Here is an 18,638-nt window from a genome sequence, read left to right as displayed (position 1 = left end):
GGCATTCCCATGCTCAGCTTTATAAATTCATTTTCATGTACATAGGACAGACAATCGTCTGAGTGTAGACTAATGATTCTGGTAGAGTCATCATCCCTTTGATTGGATGATTATCTGTGCAACAATAATGTACATTTGATGTCTTTATTTCCCTGAATATATATCGCAGCCCAGAACGATGAAACTAGATCCGGGGTCTTCAATCTCGTTCGATCTTCACTCGAAGTACAAGTCTATCCATGTGAGAGATGTTCTGGAGTCGAACATGGAAAGACATCGCCTGATTACCAACCAATGATGTAAGTTGTTAACAGGCGCGAGAGGAATCACCGATGATGATAATGACCCTCAAGGTACTGCAGTACAATTCACATGGTTTGAATAAAGGACTTGGCGTCAAACACCACGCAAAATCTTTCAGTCGAAGGCCATTGATGTAAACCTATTGCCGAAAGTGAGAAACTTGCCATTGAGGCATGCAAGCTTCAAAGTACTGAACGGGGTGTTCCTAGATCGACTTCTTGGATAATGATCTGATGTCGACAAGAAGCGATCCATCACAGGAGGGCCTTAATGCATCCCACATCAATGACACGGAACGGAGCAAATGATTTTAGTGGAGGTGAAAACGATTTGATGACATAAAGTTCAGGGTGGTGGTCATGAAAGAATGGAGTGTAAATGTATTGTAGCGGGTGAGACACAGGTGAATTATCTGAATGACTTCTCTTGAACATATCAGCGACACTGACGTGATGGATTGGTAGCATTAACCCCAAATGCGGATGGTGTGATGGGACCATGGTGATGTGACCGGTGAATGAAACAACCCAACCCGACTTGGATGCGGAGTGAAAGTGTCATGTTCAAGAGCGACTTGCTACCAACAAAGTTTCTTCAAGTTTTCTTCCCAATTTTTCCCCAGTCATTGCTGACTAGTACCTCTTTATTTTTGTCAACCTTGAGGAGGATAACATATGCTTGTTCTATAACTTGCCCTTCGAGCAAACCCACCGCTATGTTTTAACGAGTCTAGCGATAGTGAAACTCGTTCTTGTTTGCTATGGACAAGTTTGTCGCTATTAAGTTTTAACGAGTTTAACGACAAAGATAACTCGGTCCTTTTCAATTTTAGAGAGTCTGAAAAGAAACGTAAAGGAAACTCCAAAATTCCTTTTTCATCATCTAATCCCTTAAGTCCGAAAAAGTATAAAACAATACAGAAGGGATGAATTTTCAATACTTTTAACGAGCCGAACAAAACAAGCGCTCAATATTTTTGTGTAATAATCCCTCAGGTCCAAAAAGATTAAAATCTAAAGGAGGGATAGCACTTCCGGTCCCTTTAACGAGCTGGAGAGGTCAATGGCTCGGCAATCTTTTCATATTTTACGAGTCAGTTGAAAAGAGCTTAAAGGAGACTCGTTTTTTAGGAACGAGTGATAAAATTGGGTAGCAGCTGATTCCAGGTAAGGTTTGGAATTTTCCAATCATGACAGTGTTACAAGGATGGCTAGTGGGATCACTCTTCGCAGCTGTTCCTCAAAAGGGGTAAACAATCAAATGGAGGTGAATGATCGGCCAATATAGAGTGGAGGTAATGATGAGAACACGACCAAGGCTTTAAAGGCTGAAGTACTACATTCACGATGGTTATTTACCAGGAAATAGTTCATTTTTTATGAGCTTAAACGCGGGGAGAAACATTTTCTCAGGACTTATGTTTATTTTTTAACGAGCTTGAACTATGTGCTAAAACTGCTCGATGCAGGTTTATTTTTTAACGAGCTTGAACCCTGCAGTAACACTGCTCATGGCGGGTTTATTTTTTAACGAGCTTGAACCCTGCAGTAACACTGCTCGTGATAAGTTTTCCTACCCCCAACATAATAACGCAAATCTAGGTGCATGCCCCCCAAGCTTCATTGCATTCAACTTAGTGGTTGGAATGAAGGTTTACCTTTGAGATTTGGAAAGGGGATTTGTTTCATTTTTTAATGAGGTTGACACAGTAAAAGAACTATCCTCATGATGCCTTGTTTCATTTTTTAACGAGGTCCACACGAGATAAGAACCATCCTAGAAATCCACCGTATTTACAGTATTTGATAGAAAATCAAAAACTGATGGATGTTTAAAGTTGCTGGAATAATCTTCGTGGTAATCTGGAAGATGGGAGCGATGGTGGTAATCTTCCCATGGTGCCTCTCCTATCATCATTGATTGAATGATTCCTTCGTCTGTAGAATGTACATGCGACCAAGGATCTGAAGAGGTGCCATATTCCTTAGACCTATCTATCCAAACACTCGATAAGCGTTGATTTGGGTTTGCCCCCCAAGCCAAAAAAAATTGATTGCTACAATATTTCTAAAATGGCGATGATCCATGCTGACAAAATGTTTAGGAGCCTTCTGAATCCATTAGATATAGAAGATTTCATATTGCAGGTTTCCATTGTGGCCACTTCCGCCAAATTACTCGGAGGTGGTAGGGCAAAAGTACCCATTAAGGTAGGGTCTTTTAGGAGGCCTACTCCAATATTTTGAAGTGAATGATTGCTTCCATGGATCATTGGAATGCTTCCCGTAACTTGTGAACTGTTGGGGAGAAATGTTTGTTGGTCGACGATTGTAATTCCTCCTTGGAAGGGAAATGCAATCTTTCTGAAGTAGGTCGACACAACTGCAGCCATGGCATATATCCAGGGCCTTCCCAGTAGGATGTTGTAATTGAGGTTTCCGTCGATTACTTCAACATCAATTTCTATTGTTTTTCCCCCTAGTTCAACTTGAAAGTTACTTAAAATCTCGTATGGAGTATGATCGTCCATCAAATGCTTTTAACATTGTTGATGATACAAGAGTATGGAGGAAAACTTGAATAGATTTTATTGATAATCAAGAAGAAGCTAAGGGAGTTACAACCAGTTGTTCTGACCTAGCATCATCCTCTCAGCAAGTAAGCCCTTCTTCACCTCATACAAAGCTTAGATCACCCAACACTATGATGTTGTCTCAAGAAACCAACAGTGATTCCTTACAAGATGCAAAATTCCAGCCTCTGGGTCTCTAGGATGAGGGATCCATATATAGATATCTGTAAGAGAGATGAGTCAGCTTGTGATTTGATTAGCGTCTTCCCTCTGATAGTTCTTGCTTCCACTTGGAGATTGATGATCTCTTACTCATCCTTGGTCGAATTCAGAGAGGCAAGTGTCACAGGAGAAGTTTCTGGAAGATTCCATGCCTCTCCACCTCGCAGATTGACACTGCCATTTGTCACTTCTCGCCCATCGCACCCCATAGAAGGGCTTTTTGAAATGCAACACACCCACAGAGTGTACTTAGGTGAGATGCAACGCACTTTGCCTATGGAGCAGCTGAAATGATCCTGTTTTGACCAGTTTTGAGCAGTTTTTCATGGAGAACTTCTGGGAGAAGCTGTAATCAGTTGACCTTGTTCCTTTAGGGGTTAGAACAACACTTTTAGGGACTTAGGAGCCCTTGGTTTATGGACATTTCATGCTTGGGGTTGTAGTGCCAAAAAATGTCTATAACAACAATCTGTAAAAGTTAACATGAAAATAAAAATAATAACTTGCAACAGTTTGACTAATTAACCTCCTACCTTCCTAAATATTGTTTCTTTACAAAATTAAAATAACAAAAAGCTATAGTGTCACTTGCAATTTCCTTCTCAGTCCTCTCAGAGACCAAACAACCTTCTGTCATGATGACTCGTCAGCTAGATGCTCATGCATCAGAAACGACCCATTTCCTACATTTCTTAGCCACACAAGATGTTGTGTGTGATAACCTTGGTCACAAAGCAAATGATTTCACATTGCAAACCAAAAAATATAGGAAATGTTGACAAAAGAAGGTAGCCAACTAAGGTATGCAAGAGGAAGAAAAGGAGAATCATGTGACCTCAGTGACATAATGAAGTTATTGTGGCCTTAGGGGGAGTTTCTCAAGAATAACAAAATATGATTAATGTTTGAGCAACACCATCTCAAGGGAAGAACAGTCTCAAAATGACCTGAAATAAAAATTAGAGAAGACAAAAACAAGTTGAACATTGAACATTCAAATACAATTATCAATATGTGTGAAGAAATAAATTTTGTCTATGCACCTTGATTAATTTTTCCAACACTCTAAAGGTAGTACTATTGAAAGTTTTAAATCCACTGAAGCCAAGTTACAAATAACCTTGCAAATTAATCATGAAAGAAAATTTTACCAGGATTGATATATACCACATAATCCATTTGTCATTGCAGTGAAAAAAATGAGCTTAGATTTAAGCGTCAATCAAAGGCTACTACTAAGTGTCTCAAACAAAGTGAAAATATATCTGTGAGATATTAATACTGCATCTGGAAAGAAAAAAATTACAAGGACATAAGATATAATAGAGGATTTCATATTGTCAATGAGAGAAATATGAATTATTTTTAAGAGCTTAGACAACTACATAAGGAAAATAACGCAGATAAAGTCAATGGAAAATACCTTAATCTGAAAAATGAGGTGACTAGCTCACTATTGTTCAAGTTATATTGTATCTCTCCACATGGTAAGACTAAAATCATAGGTACTGAGAATTGAAGAGAAAAAGGGTATATATATTGAGGTAAATTCAAAGATGGAAATAATGGAGGCTTCAGAGGAGATTACAAGTATTAGAAGGCATTAGATGTGGTCTTAGAATGGTTGGTTCTTAAGAGAGGAAAGGAAAAGTTTCTTCCTTAATTAAGAATCAAGGAGTTGATATGAAAGGTATTTTGAAGGCAACTCTAGGGAAATATGAAGTTCCATTTTTTCTAGAAGAAAATAGGAAACTAGATGAGGAGACTGAAAAGAGGATTATTTCCTAGGCTTACAGTTGGGGAAAAAGAGTACATAAGAGAATAAATCAACAACAACTCATCCTATAAACTTAATAGCTATATCTTTGAATGGTAGGAAATTTTGTTAAGGAAATAAAAGGAATACATGGTTAAAAAATGTGAAGAGATATACGAGCTAGCAAGGAAAATCTACAGAAATGATTGGATAACTCAAGAAATCACAATGACTACTTATCACAATGACTAAGGACTAAGTAGTCGTAGAGCAGAAGTGACAGGTAGAACAAAGAATCAATGGGTAATAATAGATACAGGGATGTAGAGCCAAGCATTCGAGAATGAGGAATAGGGAATCGAGACCGAATGAGCAGAGGTGACAATAGGCATTGATATAATGGACAGAGAAATTGGTGCATAGATGAACAGCAGAGAGCATGTTATGCTAACACATAGAAAGTAATGACAACTAGACAATTGGACGACAGTAACACTAAAAAATTATGAATGGTAATGTGTTAATTCGAATGACCATGAGTGATAGAGGCGACAAGGATGTTATGCATGGGTTATGGTTCCTTATAATCATGGACATAGAAAATTCTATGATTCTTAGAAAACCTATGACCCTGTGCAAGGAATCACTGGACCATATAGAATTAAATTTTAATAATACAGATGGATAGTAACATAAGTGTCAGATGGACAAACAAAGCATCAAATGGAATTTTATGCAGCGTCAATTACATCATATATCGCAACATCAATACACATCATGAATTGGTTATTATATGTAATGTGCTGGTTATTATATGTAATGTGCGTTGGTCATGAGTTATAATGTAATGTGCATTGGTATGGTTATATGCAGTGATATATGGTCACAATATGCAACTATATATGTACAATGTTGATAAAATGCGTTGAATATTCAATGTTAAATATAATACCAATGTTAATCATATCTATTGATATATGGTTGGTGTCATTGCTCAAAATATAATATGCAATGTTATTATAACCATATGGTTGATGCAATGATATATTATTGCATACTTTAATACTTTAAATATGATATATTAATGCTTTAATGCTTGATATATGGTTACCTCAGGGTTGCTTTAATGATTTATATATGGCTATAATGTGTTGGCATATACATAGATGGGTGGACACCAGGGGTTGGCATACATGTATTGCAATGCATGATGATACGGAGATTTCAGTACCCTCGAAACTGATTTGGTGCATAGCGTTGATATAATGGTGCATAATGTATTATTTGATGGTGCATAACGTTGATAGATATGTGCAACAACATTGATATGGTTATCCATTGGTTGATATGCATTGTGTTGATATATTCCAACCTCCATTGATATATTATCGAATAATATATTATTTACATGTAGTGCATTGATATACTCAGACCTCCAGTGCATTGACATATTTGCATTTGTGTTGAGTAGCTTGGGTATATATATATATATATATATATTGCATTGATATTGCATTGATATTATTCTCAAATTATTAGAATACAACGTTGGGATATATGGTCAGTTAAATGATGTGTCAAGTTATGCTCAAAATTTGGATGATAACATATATGAATGGTTAAGTCTTCAAATGCAAGTGACAGGGAGTTGGTTGGTTAGACTTGATGCAACGCACAAAATTTTCTACGTATATTGCTTTAGTGGATTTCATTAGCACCAGTCGAGTTTTTATTTGCGATAGGCGCAACTCAAAACTCAAGCGAAGACTAGTCTAGTAGCGCTAGAAGGACGACATTTACACAACGTAATAATAAAGAAAGGAGGTTATTGCAGTATGGCCAACCTCATTGACGTGTATTATTATTTCCAAACACAGAGATTGAGGTATGGCATTTTCATTATAATATATATTGGCATATAATGGTGGTCGCGATTTGCGTGGTGGTTGTGAACATTGAATTGAACAACATGGTGGTTATGAGCATTGAATTGGTATATTTTATTATATGAAAACATTGGTGGTCTTGGCATTTCGGTGTAGTGAAGTATTGATTATGGTGTGTTATCAGTGTCTTTATATGTATAGTGTGTTATTTGTTGGTGCGTTATCATTAGGGTTTTCTGCTCTAATTTCTGTATAAGACAAAATTATATGGTAAATATATTATATGCTTTGTAAAAATTATTAATGCAAGCGAAGATGCATAGAAGAATACTGGGTTATATACAATCTGCAAAAGATGTGAATAATGAATGGTTCTAAATGACTTCACTGACATATTATTAAGGCTTTGAGGTTAACACATGTTGATTTGTTTGAGGCAAGTTCTAGTGTTTGCAGCAAATAAGATATATTTCAAGTTCAGGGGTTGATAGAGGATAAATGTGGATTTTTAGAAAGATTAAATAAATGAAAGGAAATGAAGAGTAAAGCATTTAGTTATATATTTGTTTAAGAAGATAATATATGAATTTCTATACATCAAAAGAAGTACAAGGGAGTTCAAAGATAAAATTTGAACCGTGAATTTTAAACAATCAAACAATATCTATTGTTCTCATTGTTGAAATATGGAAACAAGAATATTCCAATTTAATTTTTCCTTGAACAAATTTTTGAATTAAAGTCGAATTTAGTCTTAACAGCGACTTGGAAATCATTAATTAATTTATTTTAAATTAATTAGTTGGAGAAATTCAAATTAGAAGTCTTTCTGAAGTCATGCAAGAGTTATCCCTTAAATTAAGGAGATAAGATTGAGTTATATTTGAGTTGTAATTAGTTAACTCAGTTTACTGAGTTGGGAACCTGCATGAACGGGGTTACAGGCCGGTTACGGCCCTGTAGCCTCCCCCGTTCCCGTACTCTCACTTGGTCTTCGTGCGGGGGCTTTTCCCCCCTTGTCTCTCCGCCCGGTTGAACTCTCCCCTTATCACCCTCAGTCTCGTTTTTACCTTATTGTTTTTCACCCCGTTTCAGGCATTTCACCCCTCTCCGAACGGCGCTAGGGCTCTACAGATTCGCCGACAGCTAACGGCTGGAACAGTCGCTATCCTCCCGCCTGCGCGACCTGGCTGTGCTTCTGCTGATCCACAAACTCCAGCTTGTACAACCCTAACGGTCTTACCTTACTGTCGGTGCCGGTCTCTGGCGGTTACCTGGATTCGAGGCAGTTTCAAGCAGCTGGCGACATGGACATTGACGAGGTGGATTACTCGGACTCCCCGCTGGCAGAAAGCTCCATCTGGCGATCCACGTTCTCGACTTCTGGAGGTATGTACAGTGAAAATTTGTCCGCCAGCTTTGAGGACCTTACACAGACGACCGATCCGTCTCTTCCCACCTCTCTGCTCCCTGGTGATCCCTCCTCCTGGGCCACTTTTTCTGCTCCATCCCCGGCTTCCCTTGGATTCCTTGCGGATTGCTTTCAATCCTCCCCTACCGACGCTGGTCCTTCTCTTCAGCCGGGGCTTCCCTCCCTCCCCAATCCCCCCCCTGCTCCCCCTGCCTCCTCTGGAAGCTACCACGCTATCCCCCCTCTCCCGGAGGCCATCCCCCCCCCCCCCCCCCCCCCCCGAGCTCCCCCCCGGCAGGATCCAGGGCACCTGAAAACCCTAGCCGCATGTCCTCCCGCCCCTTAAAGAAACAACGTTGTTTCAAATCCAGATCTGAGGACGTCATCCTGAGACTTGAAGAAGACATTCAGTGGGGAGACGCTATGGATTTAGCGGACAGAGTACTTGTAGGTCGCATTCGGGGCAGGCATATCTCAGCGGAAAAACTGAAGACCTGGGCCACGGAGATTTGGGGCCAATATCTGGCGGAAATCCCCTCTGTCCAGACTTTCGTGCGAGGCTGGTTCGCACTGAGGTTCGCAAGGGCGGACCACACGAGCTGGGTACTGTCATCTTTCTGGCATTTTGAAAAAGCTCCGGTACTCCTCAAACGATGGACGCCCCTTTTTGACCCGGAGACGGAACAGATTGGGGTCGGGCCAGTCTGGGTCAGACTACCGGGCCTGCCTCTACAGTATTGGTCCGAGGACATCTTCAGGAGAATAGGGAACTCTTTGGGCACTTTCATGGAATCTGACAAATCTTACCTCTCGACGGGGATGATGGCGTACGCCAGGGTTCTTGTTCATCTAGATACCAGAGGGGGCTTGCCGGAACACATCACCATCCAGTGGAAATCCTCCTCAAGGAAGCAGAAGCTCGACTACGAAGGAATCCCTTATCGATGCAGAAGATGCCATCAAGTGGGACACCTCTACAAAGACTGCCCCCTCCTCCAAAAAGTCCAGCAGGCTCCCATAATACAGGACCAGCCCACTACTGAAGGTCTACCTGACCCTCCGGCAGCGGCGGCACCTAGAATGGAGCACAATATAACCTCTGACACGGTGGAAGCGCCACCTGCACCTCGGCAAAAGAAGCAAGGAACGATCCCGATCCGGCCTCCATCTCCTCCTATGACGCGTTCAAAGGCTGCAAAAGGAGTCGTCTTCTCATCGGGTACGTCTTTTCCTTTATCAGTCTCTGCTTCGCTTCTTTCTTCTTTGAGTTTATCACTCCCCGGCCACATGCCCCCCCCGATCAGGATTCCCCCCCCCTCTTCCCCGTCAGCCCTCGACCTGGTAAAGGACGCACGTCCGCCCCTTCCCCCTACACGCTCCCTATATATGACTTGCCCCATCCCGCAGCCTTCGGGCTTACCTGCCTCCTGCTCCCTCCCCTCTCCTTTCATTCGCCCTCCCCCTCGGTAAACTCTACACCGAGGTACTCCACCCGCTCGATCACCAAGCAGAAAGAGCCGGACGCCATTGGGCTGTCTGCGGGGCCTCTCATCCTCTCGCCCAAGCAGGGAAGAGGCAGACCTTCCTCCTTCCACAAGGCTCAGAAACAAGCTGGGGACGATGTCATCCAGGGCAAACAGCACACCATTGAAAGGGTACTTAGAGCAAAGGACACCCTCCCCCACCCCCCTCCATGAAGATTTTATCTTTCAACTGTAGAGGGCTGGCCAGCCCAGAGAAAAAACTGGCCCTGAAGCGACTCTTATTCTCTGAACCGGTTGACATCATCTTTTTACAAGAAACCCTATGCAAAGCAGACTCGGCCACCTCCATCCTCGGCTCTTGGATGCCAGGATGGTCTTTCTACGCCATAGATGTCTCTGGACGATCTGGGGGTATAGCTATTGGCTTCAAGAACTGCTCCATCAATCTGAAGAATATCTGGGGTGGAGGAGGTTTTTTGGGTGCGGACATATACTCCAAGGACCTGGAGGAGGATCTAAGAATCATAAATGTCTATGGGCCTTGCCTCAACAGGGATCTCTTCTGGCGAAAGCTTTTCAACTCCCCTCTCCTCCTAGCCGAGAATACAATTATAGGAGGAGATTTGAACTTCTCTATGGGCTTCTCAGAATCCTGGGGACATATGGCGCAGATCGACCCGCTTTCTGATTTCTTTGAGCAGCTGCTTGAGGATCATCACTGGATCGATATCCCCTCGGCTAAGATACAGCACACATGGAAGAACAATCGAACTGGTGAACAAAGCCTTGCCAGGAGGCTGGACCGCTTTATTATCAAGGAGGCTTTCCACAGTAATCACCCCAGATCCAGGCAATGGGTTGGAAGTGGAGGGATATCGGACCACAGACCTATATTTCTCGAAGTTGGAGCAAGGCAACAGAAACTCAAGGCCCCTTTCAAGTTCAATTCCACTTGGCTCCGGGACTCCTCCTATATTAAACTAATATCAGACTACTGGAAATCACATCCGATCCCTGAGGAAGAAGACCCAGCTACTTGCTTTGTAAGGAACCTCTCTGAAATCAAGGTGCTATCCAGAGAATGGGCTCACAAGAAAAGGCAACAGGATGACCTAACGATCTCCCTAGCAGAGCAAGCAATTGCAGACCTAGAATCCCACTCGGAGGGAACCTATATCTCCCCGGAACAGAAAGCCATGTATGAAGGCCTTATCAATCAGAGAACACAAGTTCTCAGAGACCGAGAGGCAAGCTGGAGATTAAGAAGTAGAGCCATCTGGCTCAAGGAAGGGGACGAGAATACAAAGTTTTTCCACCGGTTTGCAAATGGTCGAAAAGCGATCAATACTATCTGGGAGCTGCAAAATGAACAGGGCCAACAGGTCCACACCTCCAGAGAACTTGCCTTCCTAGCCTCCTCACACTTCAGGAACATATACAGGGCCCCGAGAGAAGCAAGTTTGTTAGAGATCATGAGAGTGGCTGAGCTCTTCCCCAGGTTTGTGGATGACGAGGAAGCAGCTGAGCTCACTAAAGAAATTACATTGGGAGAGCTGGAAGCCACCATCCGGGGATTCCAAAGAGACAAAATCCCGGGACCTGACGGCTGGTCCATCGAATTCTATCTAGCTTTCTTCGAGCTTCTGGGCCAGGACCTCCTCAAAGTGATCAATCATTGCAGCCTCTCAGGAAAAATCCCCTCGGCCATCAAAGCCACCTTCATTGCCCTCATCCCCAAAACCGATAAGCCAGTTTCTTTCAATGATTTTAGGCCAATCTCGCTCTGCAACTGCCTATATAAGATTATGGCCAAAATCCTTGCGAACAGGCTCAAGCCCATCCTTTCAGCCCATATATCCCCTGAACAATTTGCTTTCCTCCATCGCCGTCAGATCCATGAAGCTATTGGTACTGCACAAGAACTTCTCCACTCGATGCAGAGCAAGCATTTGAAAGGAATGATCCTTAAGGTAGATCTCTCAAAAGCTTTCGATAGGGCAAACCTGCTTTACATCCGAATGCTTCTCACCCATCTGGGTTTTCCCTATATGTTCATCAAGAGGATTATGAGCTGTATTTCTGATGTGCCGTACAGTGTCCTACTTAATGGTTCCCCCACCCCTTTCTTCTCTGCCGAAAGAGGTCTACGGCAAGGATGCCCCCTATCCCCTTTACTGTTCCTTCTCATCATGGAAGGGCTTAGCAGGCTGATAGCATCAGAACACAGGAGGGGCAGGATCAATGGGATAAAAATCACGGAAAATTGCTCTCTCACTCACCTCCTGTTTGTGGATGATGTGCTCATCTTCTTAAACGGAAGCTTGGCCGACACCTCAGCCTTACAATTTGTTTTTGACCTATTTCAGAAGGCTACAGGAATGATTATAAATGTTCATAAATCCACCCTTACAGCAACTGGTTGCTCGCATCATGAGGTCATCTACATAAAAAACCGGTTCCCTTTCCAACTACACCCGATGGAGGAAGGGCTGAAATATCTTGGCTTCCGAGTGAAACACGGGGGATACAAAATAGCTGACTGGATATGGCTAATTGCAAAGGTGGAGAAGAGATTAAATGTGTGGTATAATAGATATCTCACCAGGGCTGGGAGACTCACTCTTATAAAAGCTGTGCTGGAAGCAACCCCTGTATACTGGATGTCACTGGCTTGGATACCAAGAGGAATCTTAACCAGACTCCAAAAGATATGCTGCAGATTCCTATGGAAGGGGAACAAACAGGGGAACCTCTTTGCCTGGGTAAAATGGGACACCATAGCAAGGCCCAAGAAATGGGGAGGATGGGGCATAAAAAGACTGGATTTTTTCGCAAAAGCTCTGGCAGCAAAGCTAGGATGGCAACTGATCACATCCCATAGCCTCTGGAAAACAGTAGTAGTGGAAAAATATATTGCCCCGGAAAGCATTTTCAGCTGGATTCGCAGGGAACACAGGGGAAGTGGAAGACACTCAAACATATGGAAAGCGGTTCTCACTTCCCTCCCTCTCATTCGGGAGGGTCTAACATGGAGAATACATCAGGGGAACGCAGTCCGCATAGGTGTAGACCCCTGGATTGGATGTGGCAATGCCCATCGACTTCCAGCACAGCTAACGGCTTATCTTATGGACCAGGGTGTCTCTCATATAGCACATATTGCAGACCTAGAAAACTCCACCTTTCTCCAACAGGCCTGGAAGACAGCACTAGATCTCCACATCCCGGAACAGTGGCGGCAAGAATGGGAGAACTACACAGAAGCCCTCACACAAGCACACATCAGGATAACGGAAGAAGAAGATGAGATAGTCTGGGCACTTGCAAAAAATGGTTCATACACTCCTAAGGAAGGTTACCAAAAGCTCATGCAACAATTTCAGCCAGAAAATGCTCAGCAGTGGTGGAAAGCTATATGGCATCTCAAAGCAGCTCCCAGATCGCGTATGCTTATGTGGGCCATCCTATTCAACAAAATTCCCACAGGCTCAAATTTGAAAAAAAGATCCTTCCATGGGCCTTTCTGGTGCCATTTATGTAGGTGCAATGAGGAAGACACTGAACACCTTTTTCTGTCCTGCCCTGTAGTCATTGAACAATGGTCCCTCCTTACTTCTCAATCCCCCTCCCTCAATCGATGGCAAGGACAGTCAATCATCGAAGCCTGGCTGAATTGGCTGGAGAACCACTCGGGCAAAGATAGGAACATCCCCCTCCTCATGTGCTGGGCTATCTGGACGGCGAGGAATCGCGTAATTTTTGACCAAAAAATACCATCCTGGCCAACCATCGTCACTCACATCCTCGCAGATTTCGCTCTCATCCCTGATGACCCCCCACAGGCCCCTCCTCGATCCATTTCCCCAGAACACATTGATAAATCTTACCCCTGGGCCTACTTTGATGGCTCAGCCCAAGCAGAGGGCTGTGGGGGAGGAGCCCTCCTTTTCCTTAGGGAAGATCACTGCTTCAAATTACAAATATACCTGGGAAGGGGCACAAATAATTATGCCGAGATATCCACCGCCAAACACCTCATCCACTTTGCACTTGGAAAACGCTGCACCAAACTACAACTGTTTGGAGACTCAAAACTTGTCTGCAACTGGCTCAACAGAAAATCTATCTGCACTGTTTTTTCTTTGAGACATATTCTGGATGAGACACACAGGCTTATAGCAGCTTTTGAAAAATTTGATTGTTATCACATTTACAGGGAGCGCAACACAAGGGCGGACCTCCTATCCAAGCAGGCAGCGCAAAGGCAAGAAGAGGACTGGTTAATACAGGAAGAAGTGGATGGAACTTTCCATCGACACTATCACAGGCCTTTTGTAGATCTACATGCACAAAGGGAGATACAGCTATGAAGACGGTCCCATCATATCCACACTGTGTGTTTTTGTTGTGTATTTTTGCATTGTTTTTTGACCCACGGGGGTTCTTCTTCTACAGGGCAGCGGTGATGCAGCTGCTGTAAACAGCTGACAGCTTTCATTATAGACACTTTTTTCAGGTTGCTACAGGCCTGGAGTTTCTTAGTATTTTTTTTCCAGTTTTATACTCTAAAGTCTCCCTGCGTGGAGTTCATATACATGCTTATCTCTGTTTTTATGATACAATCTCTAAATGAGGCCAGTAAACTCCCTGCGTGGAGGCAAAATCAGGGGATCTTTTGTGCTATTTGTACATGGTTGAAACAAACTGTTTTATTTTTTGCTACTGTCCGAGAGGCAGCCAGCCTCATTATGCATATGCTTAGACATCTACAGAATGTAATTTCTTTTGACTTAATAGAAATTACGACTTTTTTCTATGGGAAAAAAAAACTCAGTTTACTGAGTTAAGTCCAGTTAAATTAGTTCCAAACTGTTTGAGGAACTAATAGAGAGTTAACAGTCGGTTGATGCATGCATGCACTCAACTAGTGTACTCCAGTTAACCGAAGATTCCCTCATTAGAAACTCATGCATGTCTATTCTGAAAAAGACCCAGTTGAGATTAAAGACAAGGACAACGTACTATCAGTTGCATGTGTTTTCTTATAAAGAAAAATCATGCATGCAGTCAAGGCATCATTCCTTGAGGATTGCGCAGTTCTTATAGTGTGTCAGATCAGAAGAGTTCCACTTGGTGAGATGAGATTCATCCCAGAGGAACAGCGCAAGGAAATAGGAGCTTGGATGGCAGAGAGGAAGGCTTGAGAGAAGCCAAGTTTGCCTATGAGCATCTGTGAGGATTGTACAAAGAGCTAGCTAGCTATGAGAGCTAAGGCTTTGTATAATTCCTATGTATTTCCACCTTGTATGATAATACAGATAGTGGGGTTTTTTAGTTGAGGCTTTTCCCAACGTATTTTCATGTGTATTGTGCGATTAATTCTTCTTCTTCTAGTTATATTTTTTAGCTCGATCTTTAAGCTTCCGCAAATTGATAGTAGAAGTAGGTTATAGTATTATGCTTTGATTTATATTTCATTATCAGGTTAACTTGCACCAGATTTTCTACATGTTATCAGAGTTGGATTTGTAGAAGTTTTCGACATGGTATCAGAGCTGGATTTGTAGAAATTTCTACATGGTATTAGAGCGATATTTGTAGAAAATTCCACATGGTATCGGAGCTGTGAATAGTATACTAAGAAGAGAATTCGAAGTTTGAAGTTCGAGGTTGCAGGTGCAAATCAAATTCATATCATACTTCAAGGTTGGCTAATGGCATTCTATGGCTTGAGACTCAAGTATGCCTTGGAAGGTAGCTCGAATTACATTGCATGGAAAGATAGAATGGAGGTTGTATTAGAAAACAATGGCTTGAAGGAATTCATTGATCAAGAAATACAAAAGCCAGCTTCAACTAATGCACAAGAGTTGGCTGAGTGGAAGAAGTGTGTGGTGAAGGCGAGACGGATCATCCTTGAGGGAGTTTGAAACCATATTGTCTCGAGTCTCCATGGGAAGGATACTCCATTTTCAATGTGGAAGACATTGAAGGACCTCTACTAGAACAGTAGCAACCAGAGGAAATTGGCGCTCAAGGGTAAGCTTCGAAGAATCAAGATGGAAAAGGGTGATACTATTTCCACATATCTTAACAAGCTCACCACCTGCAGAGATGAGCTTAGCAGTGTGGGAATAACTACTACTGATGATGATATGGTGATCCTCACTCTTCTTGGCCTTCCAAAGAGTTGGAATAGCTACCACGACTCTGTGAATGGAAGGGAGAAACTGCCAGATTAGGAACGACTGTGGTTGGATCTTATGCAGGAGGAGCACACGAGATGGTTCTTCATCCAAGAATGATGATGAAGAAAATATGGCCTTAGCAAGTAAGGAAAGGAAAGGGAAGGGTAAGGCTTCCCATTTCAAATCGAATTCTTCTCATGGAGGGAAGAAGGGTGACATGTCTAAAGTGATATGTTTTAATTGTCACGAGATGGGACATTGTGCGAGTAATTTCCCATCGAAAAAGTTCAAGAAGGGATCCTCGGAAGGATAGGAAGGTGAGGCATTCGCCTCTCAATTCGAAATGGACTTTACCCTCATCACATGCATGGTGTCATCGATGATGGGTTGTGTCTGGTATCTTGACAGTGGAGCCTCATTCCACATGATTGGTGATAAAAGTTTATTCAGTGCCTTAGAGGAGAAAGATCTCAAGATGTGCATATAGATGGGTGACGATGGAAGGTATAGAGTTTTAGGAGTGGGCACGATTGCTTTTCAGAGGGAGCATGGAGCTCCTATCACCTTGACAGATGTGAAATATGTGCCTGGACTGAAGAAGAAATTTGTATCAGTCACGATGTTGAAGGACAAAGGCTACGATGTTGTCTTCAGTAAAGGCGTTCCTAAGACACATAGACATGGCTTAGACCAAGAGGATAGGGATTCGGGTGAAGAATATTTATAAACTAGAGGTAGATGATTGTGCAACATTGAGTATGAAAGTAGAATTGGTGCAAAGCCAAGACATTGGCGAGTTGTGGCACAGGAAGTTGGGCCATTTGCATCATGGGGCTTTGAAGATAATGCAGCAGTTATCTAAAGGACTTCCCAGAGGTAAACTTGAGCAAGTTGACACATGTAAAGGTTGTACCTTGGGAAAGTACACCAAGTCTTCCTTTCATGATCGAGACAATCGAGCAAAGGCTATCTTAGAGCAAGTTCATACTGATCTGTGTGGACCATTCTCGATGGCATCCACAGCAAAGAAAAGGTAATATTTGATTTTCATTGATGACTATTCTTGTAAATGCTGGATTTATTTCATGCAGAGGAAGGACCAAACTTTCACAAAGTTTTGTGAGTTCAAATCTTTGGTCAAGAAAGAGTTAGGGAATAAGATCAAGGCCTTGAGAAGTGGCAACGATGCAGAATATGTCTCTCAAGAGTTTAAGGACTTATGTGCAACAGAAGGATTTAAACGAGAATTGACGGTACCTCATAACCTACAACAGAATGGGGTGGCTGAGAGGAATAACAGAACTATTGTAGGGGCAGCACGAGCAATGATACATGACCAGTGCCTACCACTTCATTTGTGGGCTGAGGCATGCAACACAGCGATCTATTTGCATAATAGAAGCCCGCATCGCATACTTGGGATGAAGACACCAAAGGAAGCTTTCTCCGGTAAGAGACCAGATGTGGGTCACTTTAAGATCTTTGTCTCATTGGCATATTACCATGTGACAAAATATGCACGGAAGAATATTGAGCCAACAGCAGAGTTGGGAATATTTGTGGGGTACACTGATACACCTCACAACTATCGGGTGTACTTGCCTACTAGTCGGAGGACAATGGTTCACAGAGATCTCAAGTTTGATGAGCAGAAGGTCATGCGAGTTTACCTTGAGAGGGAGCTCCAACTACAAGTTGTGGAGGAACTATTGGTTCCTAAGGAGGAGGAGCCTCAGACTGATAGGGAGCAGCTGCATGCAGAGGTTCTAGGAGTGGAGACATCCACTCAAGTAGAGTCTTCCAGAGATGGACGGAAGTGCACAAGAGAAGCAGACAGATTGTTGGAGGATGCGAGAGAGAATGTGGGAGCACCATCTTCTCAGCGCAAACAGAGGAGGTCACCTAAGTGGTACACTAGATACATGGCCCTTGCTGGGGAATGTGTTGAGATCGAGCCATCTTCCTTTGAGGAAGCAGTGCAGCAGCCGATTTGCGCTGATGCTATGGTGGAGGAGTATGACTCCATAGTACGTAATAGTGTTTGGGACGTGATTCCGAGACCGGAGAACAAGTCAGTTGTGAGTTCTCGTTGGCTTTACAAGGTAAAGCAGGCTACCGATGGTAGTGTGGAGAAGCATAAGGCAAGCTTTATTGTCTGTGGCTTTCCAAAGATTGAGAGGATCATGTTGTTGCAGTGTATTTCGACAGAGGAGCAAGATGTTGACATTTTGGCAAAGGCATTGTCAAAGTGTAAATTTGAGTTCCATAGAGACAGGATCAAGGTGGTAGATAATCCCTCTTTCTTATTGAGAGGGAGTCTTGAAATATGGCAACAAGAATATTCCAATTTAATTTGTCCTTAAATTAAATTGTGAATTAAAATCGAATTTAGTCTTAACAGCTACTTCGAAATAATTAATTTATTTATTTTAAATTAATTAGTTGGAGAAATTCAAGTTAGAAGTCTTTTTGAAGTCATGCAAGAGTTATCCCTTAAATTAAGGAGATAAGAATGAGTTATATTTGAGTTGTAATTAGTTAACTCAGTGTACTGAGTTAAGTCTAGTTAAATTAGTTCCAAACTGTTTGAGGAACTAATAGAGAGTTACGAGTCAGTTGATGCATGCATGCACTCAACTAGTGTACTCCAGATAACTGAAGATTCCCTCATCAGAAACTCATGTATGTCTATTCTAAGAAAGACCCAGTTGATATTAAAGACAAGGACGGTGTATTATCAGTTGCATGTGTTTTCTTATAAATAAAACTCATGCATGTATTCAAGGCATCATTCCTTGAGGATTGTGCAATTCTAA

The 18,638-nt window shown here is 42.4% G+C and overlaps 1 protein-coding gene across 1 annotated transcript in view; it reads left to right on the top strand.

Moving 5' to 3' along the window:
* Nucleotides 1–8,573: 8,573 nt before the first annotated feature.
* Nucleotides 8,574–18,638, top strand: part of LOC149242771 (uncharacterized) — a 39,783-nt gene continuing 29,718 nt past the window's right edge. The window contains exons 1-2 of the mRNA XM_089371006.1: nucleotides 8,574–9,369; nucleotides 9,968–11,298. Coding sequence (XP_089227132.1) covers nucleotides 8,574–9,369; nucleotides 9,968–11,298 — 2,127 coding nt within the window. The remainder of the gene's footprint in view (nucleotides 9,370–9,967; nucleotides 11,299–18,638) is intronic.

Source organism: Pinus tabuliformis, chromosome 8 (assembly GCF_031772625.1).
Source record: "Pinus tabuliformis cultivar Carrire ecotype Pingquan chromosome 8, CPIR1, whole genome shotgun sequence".
Lineage (NCBI taxonomy): Eukaryota > Viridiplantae > Streptophyta > Pinopsida > Pinales > Pinaceae > Pinus > Pinus tabuliformis.
Note: the sequence above shows the minus strand (reverse complement) of the source record. Positions and strands in the feature narration are given on the sequence as shown.